Source organism: Argentina anserina, chromosome 6, assembly GCF_933775445.1.
Source record: "Argentina anserina chromosome 6, drPotAnse1.1, whole genome shotgun sequence".
Classification (NCBI taxonomy): Eukaryota; Viridiplantae; Streptophyta; class Magnoliopsida; order Rosales; family Rosaceae; genus Argentina; species Argentina anserina.
In genome coordinates, this window is record NC_065877.1 from 3237173 (window position 1) to 3255375 (window position 18203).

The window sequence follows — 18203 nt, forward strand, 5'->3', positions numbered from 1 at the left end:
TTTCTTTTAAAAACAATGAAACGAATTTATCTCACATAAACCAATGCAAGCTCAAGACTCATTTACAAGGGTCATACACAAGGGTGACAAGCTACTCCATGTAGGCACTAACCAACTAGGCATAAATAAATAAAAACGAAATACATGGTCGATTCCCACTACACTACTACACCCATCCGAAGTGTATAACATTTATTAAGGAAAAATAAAACTAGATGCTAGCATAATATATGAAGTCCACAAGACCCACAAAAAAAGCAAAACCCTAAGTCCAACAGTTGACCCAGCCTTGTTCCAACTTCCACTTCTCCGAGCACAATCCCACCGCCACACCGGTCCATGACCCCAACCGTCCAGAAGAAACTGCCCATTTTAGGAGATCAAGTCGCATGCCTCCCCACCTAAATGAGAAGAAAAGACTCCATGAGCACCAAACCCCTCCAAAGGGAGAAGTCACGCGCCCCAGGAGTATCACCATCACCGTCAAGAAACAAAGCATCCTCTCGCGCCACGCTTGGAACCGATCCCATGATGCACAACTCAAACGAAACGAAACCAAATCAAACCAACAAAGCCTCGGTTTGGGGAAGGAGGGAGCATTTAGGGTTTTATGCATTGGCCGTGTATGTAACAATGTATTTCTCCTGTGTTGTGGAATGTTCATTTAGGTTCATTACAAAGACACTAATCCTTTCCGATGAGCATTCACTACTCACCGATCACATTGCGAAGAATGAAATTGGTCCCAACATGCCTCAAACATGTAAAAGAATCTTAGTGGGACACACCAAATCATAAGCAGAAAAAATTAGCACACAATAAGTCCATAATAAGATGTTCATTGATAACTCTCATATTTACCAGAGTTGCATTTACACTATCTAATTAGAACTGGTTACTCCCAAAAGACAGGAATGTCATTCCCTCCCTTTCCTCGTCTACCACTTTCTACTTGCATGACATCCTTCATTTACCTACTTCCTTCAAATACTAACACTTCACTAGACTCATCACTCACCGAAATAACCCCCCAAGGTACCATATATAACAAAGGTAGGGTAAAAATCATATTCTCCCTTAAACTAAATCAGTAAACTGTTACTATCTCCAATTGTTTCAGTCAGAGGGTTCATTATACTCCTTCAATCAAGAACTGAGCCTGAGAGAGCTAGCAATGCCGCCACAGCTATTTGTTCCGCTTCCGGCAGCGTCCGCTTTCTTTCAAAGAAGAAGAAACCAGTCCTCTTAAAATTAGTCCTCCTCATTTGGAAGCACCTCAGTTTCTTCACCACACCCTGCTTATTCGCAATAAACCTCACTCTCTTAATCGAGTATTTGGTGCGAACACCACCAGCAATGCCACGAGAAGAAGAAGAAGCAGCATCAGGACCACTGTTGGCTGTTGTACAAGTGCTATTACCAGCAGCAGGGTTTGTTGTTGAGCCCATGGTAGAGACAGAGGCTGTTGCTGGCCTAGTTCTTCGTGGTTTGGGTGTGGTTCTCTTCCCTTTGTTTGCTGAGTTTTCTGGGTTCAGCCTGGCAAGTAGCTTCCTCAGTCTGATGCCGCAGGCATTGCAAAGTGTCTGAGCCATTTCAAAGCAAATTTGTAACACACAAACATAAATGGGGGTCAGGAACTCATGGGAAGGAAAAAAAGGAACAACACTCATATGGGTTTTTTCTCTGTTAGCAAAGTTGACCACTCAGTGAATTCCCAAAGACTTAATAGGCAAATCAAACCAAATGGATTATGCTTGTAAGGTAAATCAGACCAATTCAAGAACAATATTTCACAAATGGGATTCCTTTTTGAGTGCAGGTCAAAACCATGAAAAAGGATCTTCCTTTACTCTGTAGCCCTCCAAATTGGTTTGGAAAAAGAGAGCAAAGCAAGATGAAAGCTGAGAAAGAAGAATCATTGAAAGGGTACACAAGTAAACCAGAGAGACTGAGAGAGGATCAACCCAAAAAACCAGCAACGTTATCATGAACAGTTACTCAATCATTTGTTCCTGTTGAGATAACATGAACGAAACAAAAGCTACCCTAAAATAAAAAAACGAAAGGCGCATGAGGACTAACCTTAGAACCACCCTGCCCATTTCTCCACATAGGTGTCTTAGTGGTCTTGCAATCAGCACAGCTCTTCTGCCTCTTCTCACCACTCTTCTGCTTCTCTTCAGCCATTGATCGCTGCCATCCAAGTCCAAACACCAAACATCAAACAAGGAAATGCATCAAAGTTTTAACTTTGTACCCAAAAAATAGAAAAGGATAATCCTTCTTCTTTTTTTATCACAAAAATTTCCAAAACCCAAAAACCAAAAAACAGTAGGCAATGCTCTCACCTTGCTCCTCAAATCCATCAGGGAAGTTCACAAACCAAGACCAGCTCAAAACCTCAAAGGAAAAAAAAAAGGGAAGCGAGTAAGGTAAGAGAGTGATGGTCAAGTTTTGGGCTAATGGGTTATCATGTCCTCCTCATACATCCACATTTAAACCAGAGAGAGAGAGTGCTGGGTCTCTCAGGGTCACAATCTGAAGTGGCAACACAGGAGGAGCAGGGGTCACAGGTGGATAAAGACGCTAAACCCTATGGCCTCTAGGCAGGGAGGCGTTTTAGTGTCTGTAGGGAAATCACAATGCTGCCCAGGCCTGCCAGAGTTTTGGCCTTTTGTGGGAGAGAGGGAGGACGCGTGTCGATGGGGTAGTGGTGGGCTGTTCATAGTACAATCGGCAGAGGAGGGAGGTAATAAAGCCGGTTCCGGATTTGTCATATTACCAGAAAAAGTTGAGCATCTGCGTTCATGGTGCTCTCACTTCACTTCACATAATTGGCGACTCTTTGAAAAAGTAACTGTTTACACATAGGAACCGTTTTCAGATGAATAGTCACAAAATGTTTGAATTACCGAAACACGATTTCTTCTATTTAACTTGGTAGATTTCTCCAAAATTACTAGTTTCAAATTTGTAAGAAGTAACTATGGTCACAAAAGGCACCATTTTGGTACGCCAAGGTTAAAACAAGCACCTTCCAACACAAAATCCTAATCATGAAGATATTGGCCACTACCACTCATCAAAAGATGAGCCTCTCAAATCTCAGTTTTTTTGTTTTGATCCGGAAGTCCTCTCAGTCTATTATAGAAGGCATTAATCAACACAGCTACGCCTAGACTTCATCGGTAACACGAAACTTGTTTTACCTCATGTCGTATAGGCTTGTCACACCAACAATATTAAGGAAGCTAAGCAAAGCACTTAGCTTTAACCAAAGGCATTAATCAATGGAGTGGGAGAGAGTAAAGAACACAGACAACATACAACCAAAATGGAATAGAAATCGTCGGAATGACTATATGAACAAATTTAAACCAAGTTTCGGAGTTCCAAAACCACCTGTGTAGATCATATTTACACACATCACAACTAAGACTTGCATCTGCTTCGCCAAAAGAAAAAATTGAACCAAAACCACTCTGGACTGTGATCTTGCTGCAGAATGCAGATGTTCTACGTATAATATTTCCCGGTTTATACCTGTAGTTCAATACACCTGAACCAGCCAACCCAAAAATCAACCCTATTGAGGACCCGACCTTAAATGGACGCTAGATCTGACCTGACTAGACTCGACTGGACTATTGTCTTGCTATACACAATGACCTGAGAGCTTATTCAGGATATCTTCTGCAATGGATTAGCTGCCAATATAAAACATCACAACTCCATTCCAGATCCAAACACCAACAGTTGTATATATGAACATGTGAGAATAGCGAAAGGGTTTAGAGTTTCGAGTTGAATCCACCAGATGGACCAGTTGGAGTGTTTCCTCCTGAGTTCAAGAATTCCCCAGCACCCGGTGGCATTGTTTCATCACCATCATCATTCTCCAACCAATAGGTCTCGAGAAGCTCTACTGCCTTCTCATAAATTTCATTATCGTCATGAGTCTGTAGATTCTGAATCTTTTCAAACCCCTCAGCTTCATCAATTAGCTGAGCATAGCGGTTTACACCTCCTGTCATTTCCAAATTGTTCACAGCTTCCCCAACATTCAAGATCTTCTCCAAGCTGTCTAAACAAACAATAACAATTCTTGGATAGGGGCAGGCCAGAAGATCACACAATGGCTTGATACACCCGTGATGTACAAGAATTCTGTCACCATACGAAGAAAGTTAATCAGCAGTCTAAGATCCAGCATGTTGCAAAAAAGCTTACAGATTAGAACGTCATACTTAATCTGATCATCAGAACCACCAGTTATCGCATTTGATATTGCCCAGGTAGCTTCTTTCATTATATCAGACTCAGCACTTGAAAGCAGTTGAACCAGTGGACCGAGTATATTAGCATCAACTACAGCCTGTTAAGTTCCAAAAGTATTGCAAACATCAATTCAATGAAATTAGAGCCGAGACTAAAACACCCCCTCGAGTTCTATATTTCACTCTAAATGACAAGGTACATGTACAATATAAAACAAAGGAGAATCACTCGATTATTTCCCAAATATTATGAAATCTCTGTTACCTGAATCTGTTCTTCGTTTCCAGCAGTGATATTTGAAATTGCCCAGCAAACTTCTTTTTTAATGCTCTTTGTATGATTGTTTGTGAGAAGGGTAAGCAGACAAGGAAGAGCTTGATGTTGGATGATCACCTGGAAATAAACAGTAAATAGAAATCCAAAATTGGATAACCACAATGAAGAGATGAGTATGTCAACTATTTATTTGCAGTGAGCCCCCAAAAATAATCAAACGGAACATTCAATTGTGAAGCATAAATGACACTGCACAGCCTAAACTCTCCATAGTTGTCATGAGCATTACAAATATATGCAAAGAAACAATTAATTCCTCTCAATGTGCTTGAAAAACCTAGAAGTAGACCATGAAAGTAGCAATTTTAGTAGGAAAATATAAAAACAAACTAGTTTTAGCAATGTTGTTCTTTTTCCTCCAATTCTGTAATTGCCAATTGGTCCCAACATTAGAAAACTTTTAAACCATCCCAACAAAAATCTATCAATTTACATAGACAGACTGAGATTCTTGGCCAACTAAATAGAGAAGGAACAAAGTGTTGGTACTAGTTCTATTATATTGAATTATTGATCTATGTTTTTTTTCTTGTTTCTTAGGTGTGTTTGTTTCAATTAAGTGCAGTGCTTGACTTAAAATTTCTATTCAAACACTTAATATATTGATTCAGACCAACATCTATAGACGAATAAAAGATCGAAAGCAACAGATACCTGAGTCTGCATATGATCACCAGTAACAATATTTCCAACCGTTCGGAGAGCAGGGATAAGTACGGATGGAGATGGATGCCTGACAAGATTATTAAAAGTTAGGATTTGTAAAAGAAAGAAAGAAGATCAAAAACGAAAAGTTCCAACAAGAAATTCAAAACACTCACAGCAGAAGCTTAACAAGCCTAGGGCATACTCCAGACTCAATAACAGCTTGAATCTTGTCATTAGTACCATCAGAAAGGTATGAAAGAGCCCAACACGCATCAGTCAAGACTTCTTCATCATTTAAGCGAATCAAACGTGCTAGCGCAGGAAGTGCTGGCTTAACCTAAGTATAATAATAACAGGACGCTTTATCAATATTCATATCCAACAGATAACAGGTACATGTCTAACTCAGTACCTAGCATATATAATTCAGAGAGAATTATATCAGGTAGATCTGTAAGTGCCATCTAAAACATTACAAATTAACTAAACATTGAAAGTCATCTGAAAAAAAACAACCTGATCAAAAGGAGGCTCTGGCTTGCCCCTGCAAAAGTTTGACAAAGCCCAAGTTGTTCTTCTCAACATAGATATCTTTGCATGCTTATTCACCTGTGATAACAATGGAATCAGAGTCCCATTGCCAAGAACCAGATCCCGGCATTTTGGGGAATCACCAGCAATATTTCCCAATGCCCAAACAGCCTGAAAGTTCAGAAGCATTAAATGATATACATGACAAGAGCAGCAAAAGAAAACTCAAGACGAGGAATAGATTAAGCTAGCTCTAATGCAAACCTGCTCACGAACATCATCACGTCGTGACCTCAGTAATTTTACAAAGATAGGAACAGCATTATGTTCAATAACCACCCTTGTGTTCTCAGACGTCCCAGACGCAATGTTTGTGAGAGCCCAAGCTGCCTCAAACTGCAGAAAATAGAGGCCGATCAGAATGTTCTCAACACGTTTGTATTAAAGTAGGTAATATACATAATGATAGGGAGGTATCTAACCTGAAGTTCTGGAAAATCCTCCCTACCTAAAAACTCCACAAATCGAGGAACAACACCAGATTGGATAATTTCTTTAATCGGAGGGCAGCGCTCTAGTGCACAAAAAATACAATGAAATAGTTTAATAAACTAGTAAATGAAACAAGAAAAATAGAACCGTAACCATATATATGCTTTGACACACCAAGTGTTAGCAACGTCCTATATTCAGAAGTTGCGGCAAGCTGCCGGCTACTGTCTTCACTCCAAATACCAGCAACCATGGACGGCAGATGCTCCAGCTGTAGTGAAATACGTACATATCTGAGGTCGTTAGTATATGATCCAGAATAAATCAAAAACACCAAAAGAAATAAAACTAGCTAAAATGTATTGCATGCAACATGTTACCAGCATCGCCGTTTTTACAAGTCGAGAAATCGAAGGTTGCATTATGCTTTGTAGGGAACTGCAGACAGACATACAATGATTATGAGAAGGATTTCAATCAACAATCAACACTCGTCGTGAAAAGAAATGAACAAAAAATAAGCAGGTTACTTGTTATTGACTGAGGAGTTGACTATCCAACAAATTGAAACACTAGTCTGCTAGCACTCATCAAAATTAACACCTCACTTCTGAAATCACAATCTCACTAAGAACAAATTCAATCCGTAATATATCTTAAACTCACAACCTTCGAAGTTTTCACTTAACAAATTGAACAACTATTCAATCCCTAACATCTCAAACTCACAGCCTTCAAAGTTTTCGATTGATTCTCAAACTCCGCATTAACTTAACAAATTAAACTAGTGTCGAATTCGATTCCGATACAAACTAAAGCAAGCAAAGCGAATTCACATTCATATCAAAGAGCTATACCACAAGCTTCAACAAAGAGTACGCATACATTTTACTAAACCAGTAAATCTCAAGCAGCAAAATCGAACAGCATTACTAGTATTCCTCTCAGCCAAAGACTCATACAAACAAGTATCGAATCGGAAACGTGAATTAGGCACAAGGCTATTACCTTGTTCTAGAGCGCCGGCGAGGTTCTGATGATTATGAATGTGAACCGGAGAGAGAGAGAGAGAGGTCTGAAGGTCACAGTGAAGTGGTTTATGTATCACAGGGTTTATGTGTCTTTAGTGAAATTACAATGCTGCCCACACCTGGCACAGGTTTTGGGGGGAGAGCGAGGACGCGTGTTGATGCGGGAGTGGGTTCGTTATTCATGGTACAATCGCAGAGATTCCATCCAAAGCCGGTATTCGCTTTTCCGTGAAACCAGAAAAGCAGAGCACTATGATTTTTCAATCTACAAAAACGCACCGTTTCACTTCTACAACGCATAGGCTAGGCTTGTTATTTGAGGGAGAGTAGGGTAAGTAATTGGCCACACAAGGGTGTGTACTCATCATAGACACATTCACCTCGATCTTTCGGGTAGTGAGAGTCTGAGAGACGAAGAGATAAAACAAACCACGACAGGGTGTAATCATCGACACAAAGAAAATGGTAGCGACTTCGATGAACCATATTCATCTACTTCATCAAACCACTGTAATGTTTAAAGATGAGGAATTGGCCTATGTTAGGATAACCAAAACAAAAGGGACCATTTTGGTAAGCGAATGTGAACAAAATCCTAATCATGAATATTTTTGGCCACTTCTTGATATCGTTTACAACTTTTAACGAGGTACACGGGCCTCTCAAATCTCAATTTTTTATTTTGGTCCGGAAGTCTCCTCCGTCTTTTTTTAAGAACCATACATGAACTATTTGTCACTAAAGATTTAGGTGTAAGTGCTTTCTAAAATATTAGAATGGTACATGAAATTCAATATATTACACACTTTTAGTACATCCATCAATAACTCTGTTAAGCCCTGTGTTATTATTCATGTTTAAAGGGATAATTTTGTAATTCAGGCACACTCTCACTCTCTCACTCTCTCTCAGTCTCTCCCACCTCCTACGACTCACATCCCGTCTGCCTTCCGACGACCCACAAATCCACAACCCAAACATCAACCTCACGCTCTAGGACGAGAATCAACGTCGAAATCAAACGAGGAGGCTAAATAAGGTCGTTGTGAATAGCCCAAACGCCAATCTATCAACTCCCAACCAAGTTCAAAATTCAACTATTCCAGGCTATAGAACACGACGAGAAGACCAAATTTCTTACCTCATATAGCCTCGAAGATGACTGGAAATTACATAAATTATGTCCATGTGCCATTTCTTCAAACCAAGCCATGAGAAATCCCTCAAACTTTTATGTCGACAGGGTAATAATGTCATGCCATGAGATTCTATTCATTACTGATGCAAAAGCCAAATAAGTTTTGATGTGTTTCAAAGAGAAAGATAAAGAATAAATTCGTATGTGATGGGTTTCTTATTTGATTGGTGGTCACTGGTCAGAGAAGGTGATTGAGAATAAATTGGAGATTGTACGGCAGTAGAGGAAGAGAGGAAGCTGCGTCAATGGAGAGCTAATCTCTATTTTTTTTTTCCTTTTCTCATGTTTCACAATAAAGAGACATTATTACCCTCTCTTACTGACGGTCAACTCACTATATATTTAAGTTGAGCTATATTGTAAACCTATTTTGATATTTTTGTAAACTACGTACACCCTAATTCTCAATCAAACATACTTCGTGTACTGTTCTTGAAATTTTCTCTTTCCCCGTTACAAACATTGACTAGGGAAGGTCACCGGCCAAACGCAGACTCCATGGTAAAACGGAAATGTTTTACTTCAAGACATATAGGCTTGTCACATCAACATCTTTAATGAACCTAAGCAAAGCACTTAGCTTTAACCACACGCATAAATCAATGAATATTGAACCAATCTCATAATTCACAAAATCTTTGACAACTTTGAATGTATATCATTTAGAAATATATTTGACCCACGAATTTGGATACAAATGAGGGGAGAGAGTAAAGAACAAACACAGCATACAACCAAAATGGAATAGAAATCCTTGGACTGACTGAATGAACAAAATTTAACCAAGTTTGGGTGTTCCAAAATCACCTGTGTGAATCATATTTATAACCGCATCACTAACAAGACTCTACATCTGCTTGGGGCAAAAAAAAAACACCAAAACAACTCCGAACTGTGATCTTGTTGAAGAATGCAGATGTTCTTCATATAATATTTCCCAGTTTATACCTGTAGTTCAATACACCTGAACCAGCCACCCCAAAAACCAACCCTATTGAGGACTCAAATTTAAGTAGACACTTGACCTGACCCGACCATTGCCTTGCTATACCCAATGACTTGAGTGCATATTGAGGATAACTTCTGCAATTGATAAGATGACATACATATAAAACATCATGACTCCATTCCAGATCCAAACACCAAGACAGCTGTATATATCAAAGTGTGAGAACAGCGTATCACCTCTAACTGAAGTTGAACCCACCAGAAGGAACAGTTGGAGCGTTTTCTCCAAAGTTGAATCCCCCAGCAGGAACATCACCCGGAGGCATTGTTTCATCAGCATCATCATCATCCAACCAATATGTCTCGAGAAGCTTCACTGCCTTCTCATAAATTTCATTGTTGTCATGAGTCTGTAAATTCTCGATCTTTTCTAACCCCTCAGCTTCATCAATTGCCTGAGCATAGGGATTTATATCTCCGGTCATGCCCAAATTCTTCTCAGCTTCTCCAACCTTCAAGATGTTCTCCAAGCCTTCTAAACAAACGGTAACGATTCTTGGATCGGGGCAGATCAGAAGATCACACAATGGCTTGATACACCCGTGATGTACAAGAATTCTGTCACCAAATAAACAAAGTTAAACGCAGTTTAAGAGATTGCATAATGTTATGGGAAAATGTTACAGTTTGAAATTTCATACTTTATCTGATCATGAGAACCACCAGATGTTGCATTTGATACTGCCCATGCAGCTTCTTTCTTTATATCAAACTCAGCACTTGAAAGCAGTTGAACAAGTGGACCGAGTATATTAGCATCAACTACAGCCTGTGTTAAGTTCCAAAAGTATTGCAGACGTCAATAAGTTTCAATTCAGAGCCAAGACTAAAACACCAACTCAAGTTCTATATTTTACTCTAAATGACAGGGTATATAGACAATATAAAACAAATGAAAATCAATACAACTTCCCAAATAATTTGAAATTGTTACCTGAATCTGTTCTTTGTTTCCAGCAGTGATATTTGAAATTGTCCAGCAAGCTTCCTTTTTAATGCTCTTTTTATGATTGTTGGTGAGAAGAGTAAGCAGGCAAGGAAGAGCTTGATGTTGGATGATCACCTGGATATAAACAACAGTGTATTATCACCAAATAATATACATGGAAAACCTAAATTTGGATAACAACAATGTAAGGATGAAATAAAAGATTGAATGCAACAAATACCTGAGTCTGCATATCATCACCAGTAACAATATTTCCAACCGTTCGGAGAGCAGGGATGAGTACGGATGGAGATGGATGACTGGCGTGATTATTAAAATTTAGGATTTCTAAAAGAACAAGAAGATCAAAGACAAAAAGTTCCAAGGAATTCAAAACACTCACAGCAGTAGCTCAACAAGCCTGGGGCATACTCCAGACTCAATTACAGCTTGGATTTTGTCATTAGTACCATCGGAAAGGTATGAAAGAGCCCAACATGCATCAGTCAGGACTTCTTCATCATTTGAATGAATCAGACTAGCTAGAGCTGGAAGTGCTGGCTTAACCTAAAAATAATGATAATAGGACGCTTCATCAATATTTACATCCATTAAACAACAATACATGTCTAGCTCAGTACCTAGCTTATTTCATGCACAGGTGAAACCGTCAAGTTCCATCTAAAAAACACTACAAATTGACTAGATATATTTAAGTGATCTGAAAACCACCAACCTCATCAAAAGGAGGCTGAGGCTTGCCCCTGCAAAAGTTTGATAAAGTCCAAGTAGCATTTCTCAACATAGACAGCTTTGCATGCTCATTCAACTGTGCTAACAATGGACTCAGAGCCCCACTGCCGAGTACCAGATCCCGGCATTTTGGGGAATCACCAGCAACATTTCCCAATGCCCAAACAGCCTGAATGTTCAGAAGCAATAAATACCATGCATGAGAAGAGCAACCAAAGAAAACTCAAGATGAGGAAGGGATTAAGCTAGCTCCAACTCATACCTGCTCACGAACATCATCACTTGGAGAACTTAGTAATTTGACAAAGACAGGAACAGCATTATGTTCAATAACCACCCTCGTGTTCTCAGACGTCCCAGACGCAATGTTTGTGAGAGCCCAAGCTGCCTCAAACTGCAGAAAATTGAGGCCAATGAGAATATTCTCAACACAATTACATTAAAGTAGGTAATACGCATAACGAAAGGGAGGTATCTAACCTGAAGTTGTGGAAAATCCTCCCTGACTAGAAATTCCACAAACCGTGGAACAACACCAGATTGGATAACTTCTTCAATTGGAGGGCAGCGTTCTAGTGCACAGAAAAACAATAAAGTAGTTAAATAAACTAGTAAATGAAGAAGAAGAAAAAAAACAACCGCAACACTGTACAAGCTTTGGCTCACCAATTGATAGCAACTTCCTAAACTGAGTAGTTGCCTCGAGCTGCAGGTTGTTATCTTCACTCCAAACACCAGCCACCATGGACGGTAGATGCTCCAGCTGTAGCGAAATATATATATATATATATATAATCGTTATTATATGATCTATTTACCACAATAAATTATCCTCAAACTCGGCAAGAACTTAACAAATTGAACACGAAATTGCGAACTCAGGTCAAACTGAATTCGATTCCGATACAAACTACAGCAATCAAACCAAAATTATACTCATATCAAATAGCTACCACAATATATGCATACATTCAACTAAAACAGTAACTCTTAATCAGCTAACCCTAACATACAAGCATATACAGTCACGACCGAATCGAAAACCTAAATTAGGCACAAGTTTATCACCTTCTTCTCGAGCGCCGGCGAGGTCTGATTATTAGCCGGTTGCAGCGGCGGCTGCCCCTCGCGACGCTTCTTCTGGAGGCTCTCTTCCCTGCGATTCTTCCTGATCTCCACCATGTTGTCCTCCCTGCGCCGCCGCCCCTCCTCCGCGTCCACCGCCACCTTGTACTTGTTCCGGCGGCCCTCCGCCTTCGAGTTCGGCCTCAACGACATCGTTCCGAAGCGGAATAGAGAATCTGAAACCCTAAGAGAGAGAGCGCGTAGGGTTTTAGAGAGAGAGAACGTTGGGAGTCGGGTTTTGAGAGGTGTTGTATTTGAAGTGAGAGAGAGGGATGGGAATAGAGGCCGCTTTTATAGCAGTAGTGGGAATGGAGGGTCGTCAAGTATTGGGCTCGGATCGGAAATTAATTACGGATATTGCCACCGGATTTGAATTTGAAGATGAGGGGAACGGTTTAGGTATCGCGGTCGGGTTGTCTGATTGGGGGTGTTATTGGAACTTTCATCAGTCCAGCAACCGGGTTGGACCGCTTAGTCCTGACCGGTCCGGGTTTCAGTAAAGTTTCTTTTATTATATTTTTTTGGGTAAAATTTAATATTTTTACAGATGTCTCTTGTCTGCCGTGGCATGTTTCGAGTTTCCGATATTAGATACAATGGTGAAAATGTTCCGAGTATCTAGTCCGGTTGTGATGAAACTTGAAATTTTCGTATTTGGAGCATTGATTTTCTTGACATAAATCTCCTACTACTTCTAAATGTATGATTGTCTAAACAGTTGTATGTTTCTTACATTACAATACAATGTCATGCACTAGAGTTTTCTCGTGCATGTATATACTTGTGACATCACATTTTGATTTATGAAAATCCGTTTGCCGTCGAAATTGAACATGAACTTTTAATCATTGGTGTAACGTCGAATTTGATACATCAATTTTATTTAAAATTGGAATAATAAAACTGTTTTTAAGTGTAAAAAATAAAATGTCACAAAATATTTTTAATCCTTATATTTTATTAAATAGATAACTACAATGTTTATTTTTTTTTTCTTCCATAATAATTTTCATTTATCAACTTGGGTTGATTATAGTTAAACTATAGTTATAGCTTCTCATGATTGACACATTTCTATTGGAAGGTAATATGACCACCTTAAGTGGGGAGTGAGCAAATTTCATTGAAATTCAATGTCATTGAAAATGAAATTTGTTATCTAAAACTTGAACCAGGTTTTACCAATAGGGTACCAACTCTTGCATACTCAATAATAAATAAAATTTAAATACGTCAAGACATGTTATTAATATATGCATTACATAAAACTTAAGAAAGTAATACATCCATCGATCGACTTAACATATCGACTTTTATGTCTTATTATTAAAGATAAAAATTTGCTTCGATTCATATATGGCAATTGAGGAGTACCAAGTGCAATCAACAATAGGGAGGAGCAGATCCCGGATTAACGCAACAGTTGTCACAATCGTTTTCCTTGAAATAACATCGGCCAGTTTTCGAGCAACAATATGTTACTGGTTTACCCTTTTTAGCAAGGCAATCAATATAAATGTCACTACCACTAGGTGCATCATTTGCTGCGCTATCGACGTCGTTGGGGCCATCACTCTTTTCATTGCCTGGTCATTTTTGATGTATACAAACATGAACGAATCAAGGAAAGTAATGAAATTGCATAATATTATTTGATAATAAATTTAATTAGCAACACAGTTTTGTGAGTGTGTGTAAATCAAGCACAAAATAATACTCACATTCGGCCATAGTGAAGATGATCATGAAGACTACACAAGAAAGTACAAAGGAGATCTTGATGGAGTTCATTGTAGCCATGACTTCTTTTTGTTTTTCTCAAGTACACTTATGTTTTCTTTTGATGAGCAACACTTTATATTGAAGTTTTTTTTTTACTGGTCAACCTATTCATATTTAGTATTTACAAAATTATCTCAATAGTCTTATTTACTTTCAGTTGTCTTTGATTGTTATGGGAATGTAATATAAACTTACATAATAACGAATAAGCCTATTCTATTATATACATATTCATGAAGAGTACGTTTTTGGTACCTTATTTAATTTTATAAAGTTAATACCGTGTATATATATGTACATTGTTTTAAGAAGAATTTCAAAAACAATTTCTCTTCATACTTCCAAACCGGTCCGTTGGACTTTCCTCTCTATTTTAAATTGCTATTGACTTTGTAAACGCATTTGAATTTACTAAAAAAATTATCTTATCAAAAGATTACCACATGCCCCGATGCACTCCCTTTCCGGTCTCCATGACCTCCCAAAAAAGCTTGATACATCGTCGCCTTGTAAAGAAGAAGCAGAGAATCACATCTCGCAAAAACCCAGGCCTCTAAACACATGTTTCATCAGGCGCGGATCTACGTTGATGGTTGGTGGGCTCAAGCCCAACCGAAAATTTATCAAATAAATTTGTTAGTATATGGAAAATGTGTGTATTTGAAAAGCTGGCATGCTTGGTAAGTATTGAAACTTGCATCTAAACCACTAAGGTTCGACTTCCAGTCCGAGCAATCTCTTTTTCTCTTTAAATTTTTCTTTCTTTCTTTGTTTTTCAAAATTTTCTTCCTAATTATTGATTATATAATATATTTTTGAATGTCTTTTGATGATTGATTATCTAATATTTTTGAATGGGTTCTTATATTTGCATCTTAGTGCATGTATAATTTGAATGGTTTCTAATGTTTTATATATATATATATATATATATATATATATATATATATATATATATATATTTTCTTAGGTATACATTGAGTTCTAATCATTTTGATGAACACGAAAAATTATCAAGCTCACCCCATTGTGAAATCATGGATCCGCCATTGTGCTTCATCCAAAAATCAAATGATCTAGTCTGGCCGCACCCTGACAAACACCAGAGATATACGTAAGCTCGTCATAGCAAGCATGAGTTGACGTAATGAGTGAACTATATTATGTACTGACGTGAAAATCACATTCAAACATACATTACATGCCTTCAAAACATTGGCTTCATGTTTTTTTATTTTTTTTTAAGAATGAAAACATTGACTTCATTGGTAATGATCTCTGAAACTGAGAAAATGAAACAGTGCGGATCGAACACAAGTTACAAGATGATATGTAGCACAGACACAGACACGAGTGTCCGTATTGGACACGATTCGATACGTAGACACAACATATATAAATTTTTTTGGACACGGACACGTGGTGGACACGTTAATTAAATATTATTTTTAATATAAATTTATATATTAAAAAAATATTTTATAAATTTGAAAGTATTTAGAATTTTAAATGTATATATATGTCAAAGTGTGCATTAAAATGATGAAAACATAACTTGTTAAAATGGCTAAGGACTTGATAAGTTTCTTGGATAACCAAAGTTCGAATTCCACCACAAACATTCTTATTTTTATCACGACTTTCTCTCATTATATATATTAAAATGTGTATAAATATAACAAAAACTAAATCTGTTGGAATGGTTGAGGAGTTGTTTAGTGCCTTGAATGACCAAGGTTCGATTCTCACCATAAGCATTTTCACTTTTATTATGAGTTGATTCGGATACTCGCGTGTCCGGGCCGTGTCCAAAATCAATTCGCGTATTCGAGTGTGTGCACGTGTGTCCGAGCTTGTCCGTCCGTGTCGGACACGCAATATGGTGGCATGAGTACGTGTCCGTGCTACTTAGACAAGATGTTAATAAACCTTACAATCACTTTAAAGAAAGCCTATTGCAACAATTGACAGTTATAAGTATTAACACAGAGGTTCTTCCATCAATCCATTGGAGGTTCATCTCATATTTGCTAAAGACAAATGTTACACACTTGCACAACAAAGTCAATCAATTGTTTTTATATTTAATTCAAATTGTGGCTCATGTTGTGCAACATCATCAGTTTTAATGACATATGAATGTTCACGAGGTGAATGCAAAAATTTTCAGTATTAACAATACCAAAATATACTCCTGGAAGAAGAAGAATTGGAAGCCTCTGATTATGCTATTGAACTGGCAGTCGATCTTGGTTTCTAATAGCTCAAGCCTTTTTATTTTGTAGTTTACCTTCGAACTACGTGGACCGTTGGATTATGGCGGATAATCTCACACAACACTAAACCTGAATTTTCTTATACCACTTTATTTTGAATTTTAGAAAGGTTACATCTGTATGACCAATTACTTTCAGAGCTGCTCATATAATAAGATTTTATTACCATAGTTTACATATAATAGGTGGCAAGATTCCTTGCAACTCTTTTGATGGGTGACAAATAGCATCCAGAGCAGTTGTTGATGTTCAACACATGGTGACAAATATTTTGATCTATTTAATCTTGAAAAAGAACAACGACTCAACGAGGATAACATTAAGAATCACATATATAATAAGCAAAAGAAACCCACAAAAAGAAATTTTATTGCTAAAACGTACCAATACTGCAAAGTTTTTGTGACAACCCACTAACAGGTGCTTCAGCCGAGCTAGATTAAGTTGCCTAAAAATCCACCTACCCATTACAAAACAAGCCAATACCCAGGTGAGGTTAAATCGTCGAATTACACCATGAATGCCGGTGGTGAACCGGTAGGGCGGCCTAGCACCGCGCCGTTTCTCGCTTGGCGGCATTAGAGTTACTTCTGGACGAACCCACACGTGCCTTCTTGGTGGCCGTTGGATCCGCGCCGCCGATGTCAAACCCCTTGCCGTGGTTATCATCACCACCAACCATTTCCACAAACATCCTCTGGAGGTCTTCAAAGCTGTCACCCTATAAATATCCCAGTCCAATTAGGAAATTACAACTGCAACTCTTAACGATAAGGAACAATCAAGTAAATAAACATTACCTCGTCCTTCACATTGTTCATCATGGAAATCATCTCCTGCATGAAATCCCCGAATTCCTGCTCACCCAAAATTCATGGAAATATTACCTTTTACGTTACTGAAGGGTGTAAAGGTAAATAAAAAAAAGTAAAAAAATAGAGCAAATGGTTGATATCGTCAAGGCAAATCATTCACCGTACGAAAAGCGGAATGTATGCCTTTTTCTTTTTTACCGCGTCATAAACGGTGACGTTTTGGCACAATTTACCGCGCTTTGTGTACGGCGAAGATTTGCCAAACCAGGGTGAAGGGAGGGTACGAACTTCGTCTTCCTCTTCCAGCGGGTCGTAAACCCCGGCGTCGTACAGTGACCTCTTCCCCTGGTCCGAGAGAACTGTGCCACCAAAAACGCCGTCAATAACTGAAAAATCAAAACAACAAGAAAAATAAAAAAACAGAACGACGTCGTTTTGATGACGGTTTTTTACCAGAATAAGCTTCTTGGATTTGCTGAAACCGGCGATTCGCTTCTCCGGCCACCGCCGCGTTCTGGTTCCGGGCCCACCTATCCGGATGCCATTTCTTCACCACAACAACAAATCCAAAGTTTTCATAAACTAGAAATCAAATCAATCAGTTTGATCAGAATTGAACGAAAACTATGAGACTTCGAAAACGACGTCGTTGATTAAATTACCAGGGCGAGTTTGCGGTAAGCGGCGCGTATATCGGAGGAGGAGGAATCCTTGCGAATACCGAGGACGGCGTAGTAGCAAGATCCGGCAGCATTGGAACCTCCTTCCCGGTCCATAACTCCGGAATCGAAATCGAGAAAGCTTGAATTGGAAGAACACAATCTGATTGATGAGAGCTGCTTCAATCTCAGACCATAACCATAAGAGATTCTAATTGGTAGAGAAGGAGAGAAAAAGAGAGAGGCCCGTCAGTCTGCGTTTTATATGGGCTACGTTTTGTTTTGGAAACCAGAGAGAAAATATCTTCACAGAGATACGATAGAAACTTCGAGAGAACTTTTG

The 18203-nt window shown here is 38.6% G+C and overlaps 3 protein-coding genes and 1 long non-coding RNA gene across 11 annotated transcripts; all 4 read right to left on the reverse strand.

Moving 5' to 3' along the window:
• Window positions 1-1142: 1142 nt before the first annotated feature.
• On the reverse strand, window positions 1143-2187 carry LOC126800946 (protein CYTOKININ-RESPONSIVE GATA TRANSCRIPTION FACTOR 1-like). Its single transcript, XM_050528378.1, has 2 exons — window positions 2083-2187; window positions 1143-1583 (listed from the first exon to the last, which is right to left on the reverse strand). Exons 1-2 carry the CDS (start codon window positions 2185-2187, stop codon window positions 1143-1145), a joined length of 546 nt encoding a protein of 181 aa, XP_050384335.1.
• A 1183-nt stretch (window positions 2188-3370) lies between these two features.
• LOC126800919 (importin subunit alpha-1b-like) lies at window positions 3371-12584 on the reverse strand. 7 transcript variants are annotated; one of them, XM_050528347.1, is made up of 11 exons: window positions 12272-12584; window positions 11870-11966; window positions 11684-11775; window positions 11466-11597; window positions 11187-11372; window positions 10854-11017; window positions 10692-10770; window positions 10457-10585; window positions 10164-10291; window positions 9700-10080; window positions 9152-9597 (listed from the first exon to the last, which is right to left on the reverse strand). In XM_050528347.1, the coding sequence occupies exons 1-10, from the start codon at window positions 12479-12481 to the stop codon at window positions 9702-9704; spliced, it is 1596 nt and encodes a 531-aa protein (XP_050384304.1). In that variant the 5' UTR covers window positions 12482-12584; the 3' UTR covers window positions 9152-9597; window positions 9700-9701. The 7 variants fall into 7 exon arrangements, with proteins under 7 accessions (XP_050384309.1, XP_050384308.1, XP_050384307.1 ...); XM_050528352.1 differs by lacking the exons at window positions 9152-9597; window positions 9700-10080; window positions 10164-10291; ... (3 more) ...; window positions 11187-11372; window positions 11466-11597 and adding exons at window positions 3371-4167; window positions 4248-4375; window positions 4543-4671; ... (2 more) ...; window positions 5779-5964; window positions 6058-6189; XM_050528351.1 differs by lacking the exons at window positions 9152-9597; window positions 9700-10080; window positions 10164-10291; ... (2 more) ...; window positions 10854-11017; window positions 11187-11372 and adding exons at window positions 3379-4167; window positions 4248-4375; window positions 4543-4671; ... (1 more) ...; window positions 5436-5599; window positions 5779-5964.
• On the reverse strand, window positions 6273-6716 carry LOC126800920 (uncharacterized). The gene is made up of 3 exons (XR_007672741.1): window positions 6666-6716; window positions 6460-6556; window positions 6273-6367 (listed from the first exon to the last, which is right to left on the reverse strand). It is a non-coding gene; the product is annotated as an uncharacterized LOC126800920 (long non-coding RNA).
• A 4151-nt stretch (window positions 12585-16735) lies between the features above and the next one.
• Window positions 16736-18177, reverse strand: LOC126799196 (uncharacterized). Of its 2 annotated transcripts, none has more exons than XM_050526344.1 (5): window positions 17864-18175; window positions 17655-17748; window positions 17490-17560; window positions 17187-17243; window positions 16736-17107 (listed from the first exon to the last, which is right to left on the reverse strand). In XM_050526344.1, exons 1-5 carry the CDS (start codon window positions 17975-17977, stop codon window positions 16934-16936), a joined length of 510 nt encoding a protein of 169 aa, XP_050382301.1. In that variant the 5' UTR covers window positions 17978-18175; the 3' UTR covers window positions 16736-16933. The 2 variants fall into 2 exon arrangements, with proteins under 2 accessions (XP_050382301.1, XP_050382302.1); XM_050526345.1 differs by having other exon boundaries at window positions 16959-17107; window positions 17362-17560; window positions 17864-18177.
• Window positions 18178-18203: the final 26 nt, after the last annotated feature.

What these genes read in the sequence shown, in the direction of transcription:
- LOC126800946 (XM_050528378.1), bottom strand. Translation starts at nt 2,187, where the DNA reads ATGGCTGAAGAGAAGCAGAAGAGTGGTGAGAAGAGGCAGAAGAGCTGT. An exon ending in ATGGGCAGGGTGGTTCTAAG is followed by an intron (nt 1,584 to 2,082) that starts GTTAGTCCTCAT and finishes GAAATGGCTCAG; the next exon opens with ACACTTTGCAATGCCTGCGG.
- LOC126800919 (XM_050528347.1), bottom strand. Translation starts at nt 12,481, where the DNA reads ATGTCGTTGAGGCCGAACTCGAAGGCGGAGGGCCGCCGGAACAAGTAC. An exon ending in GTGATGATGTTCGTGAGCAG is followed by an intron (nt 11,373 to 11,465) that starts GTATGAGTTGGA and finishes CTGAACATTCAG; the next exon opens with GCTGTTTGGGCATTGGGAAA. An exon ending in GGTTCTCATGATCAGATAAA is followed by an intron (nt 10,081 to 10,163) that starts GTATGAAATTTC and finishes ATTTGGTGACAG; the next exon opens with AATTCTTGTACATCACGGGT.
- LOC126799196 (XM_050526344.1), bottom strand. Translation starts at nt 17,977, where the DNA reads ATGGACCGGGAAGGAGGTTCCAATGCTGCCGGATCTTGCTACTACGCC. An exon ending in CTTACCGCAAACTCGCCCTG is followed by an intron (nt 17,749 to 17,863) that starts GTAATTTAATCA and finishes GTTGTGGTGAAG; the next exon opens with AAATGGCATCCGGATAGGTG. An exon ending in CGCTGGAAGAGGAAGACGAA is followed by an intron (nt 17,244 to 17,489) that starts GTTCGTACCCTC and finishes TTGGGTGAGCAG; the next exon opens with GAATTCGGGGATTTCATGCA.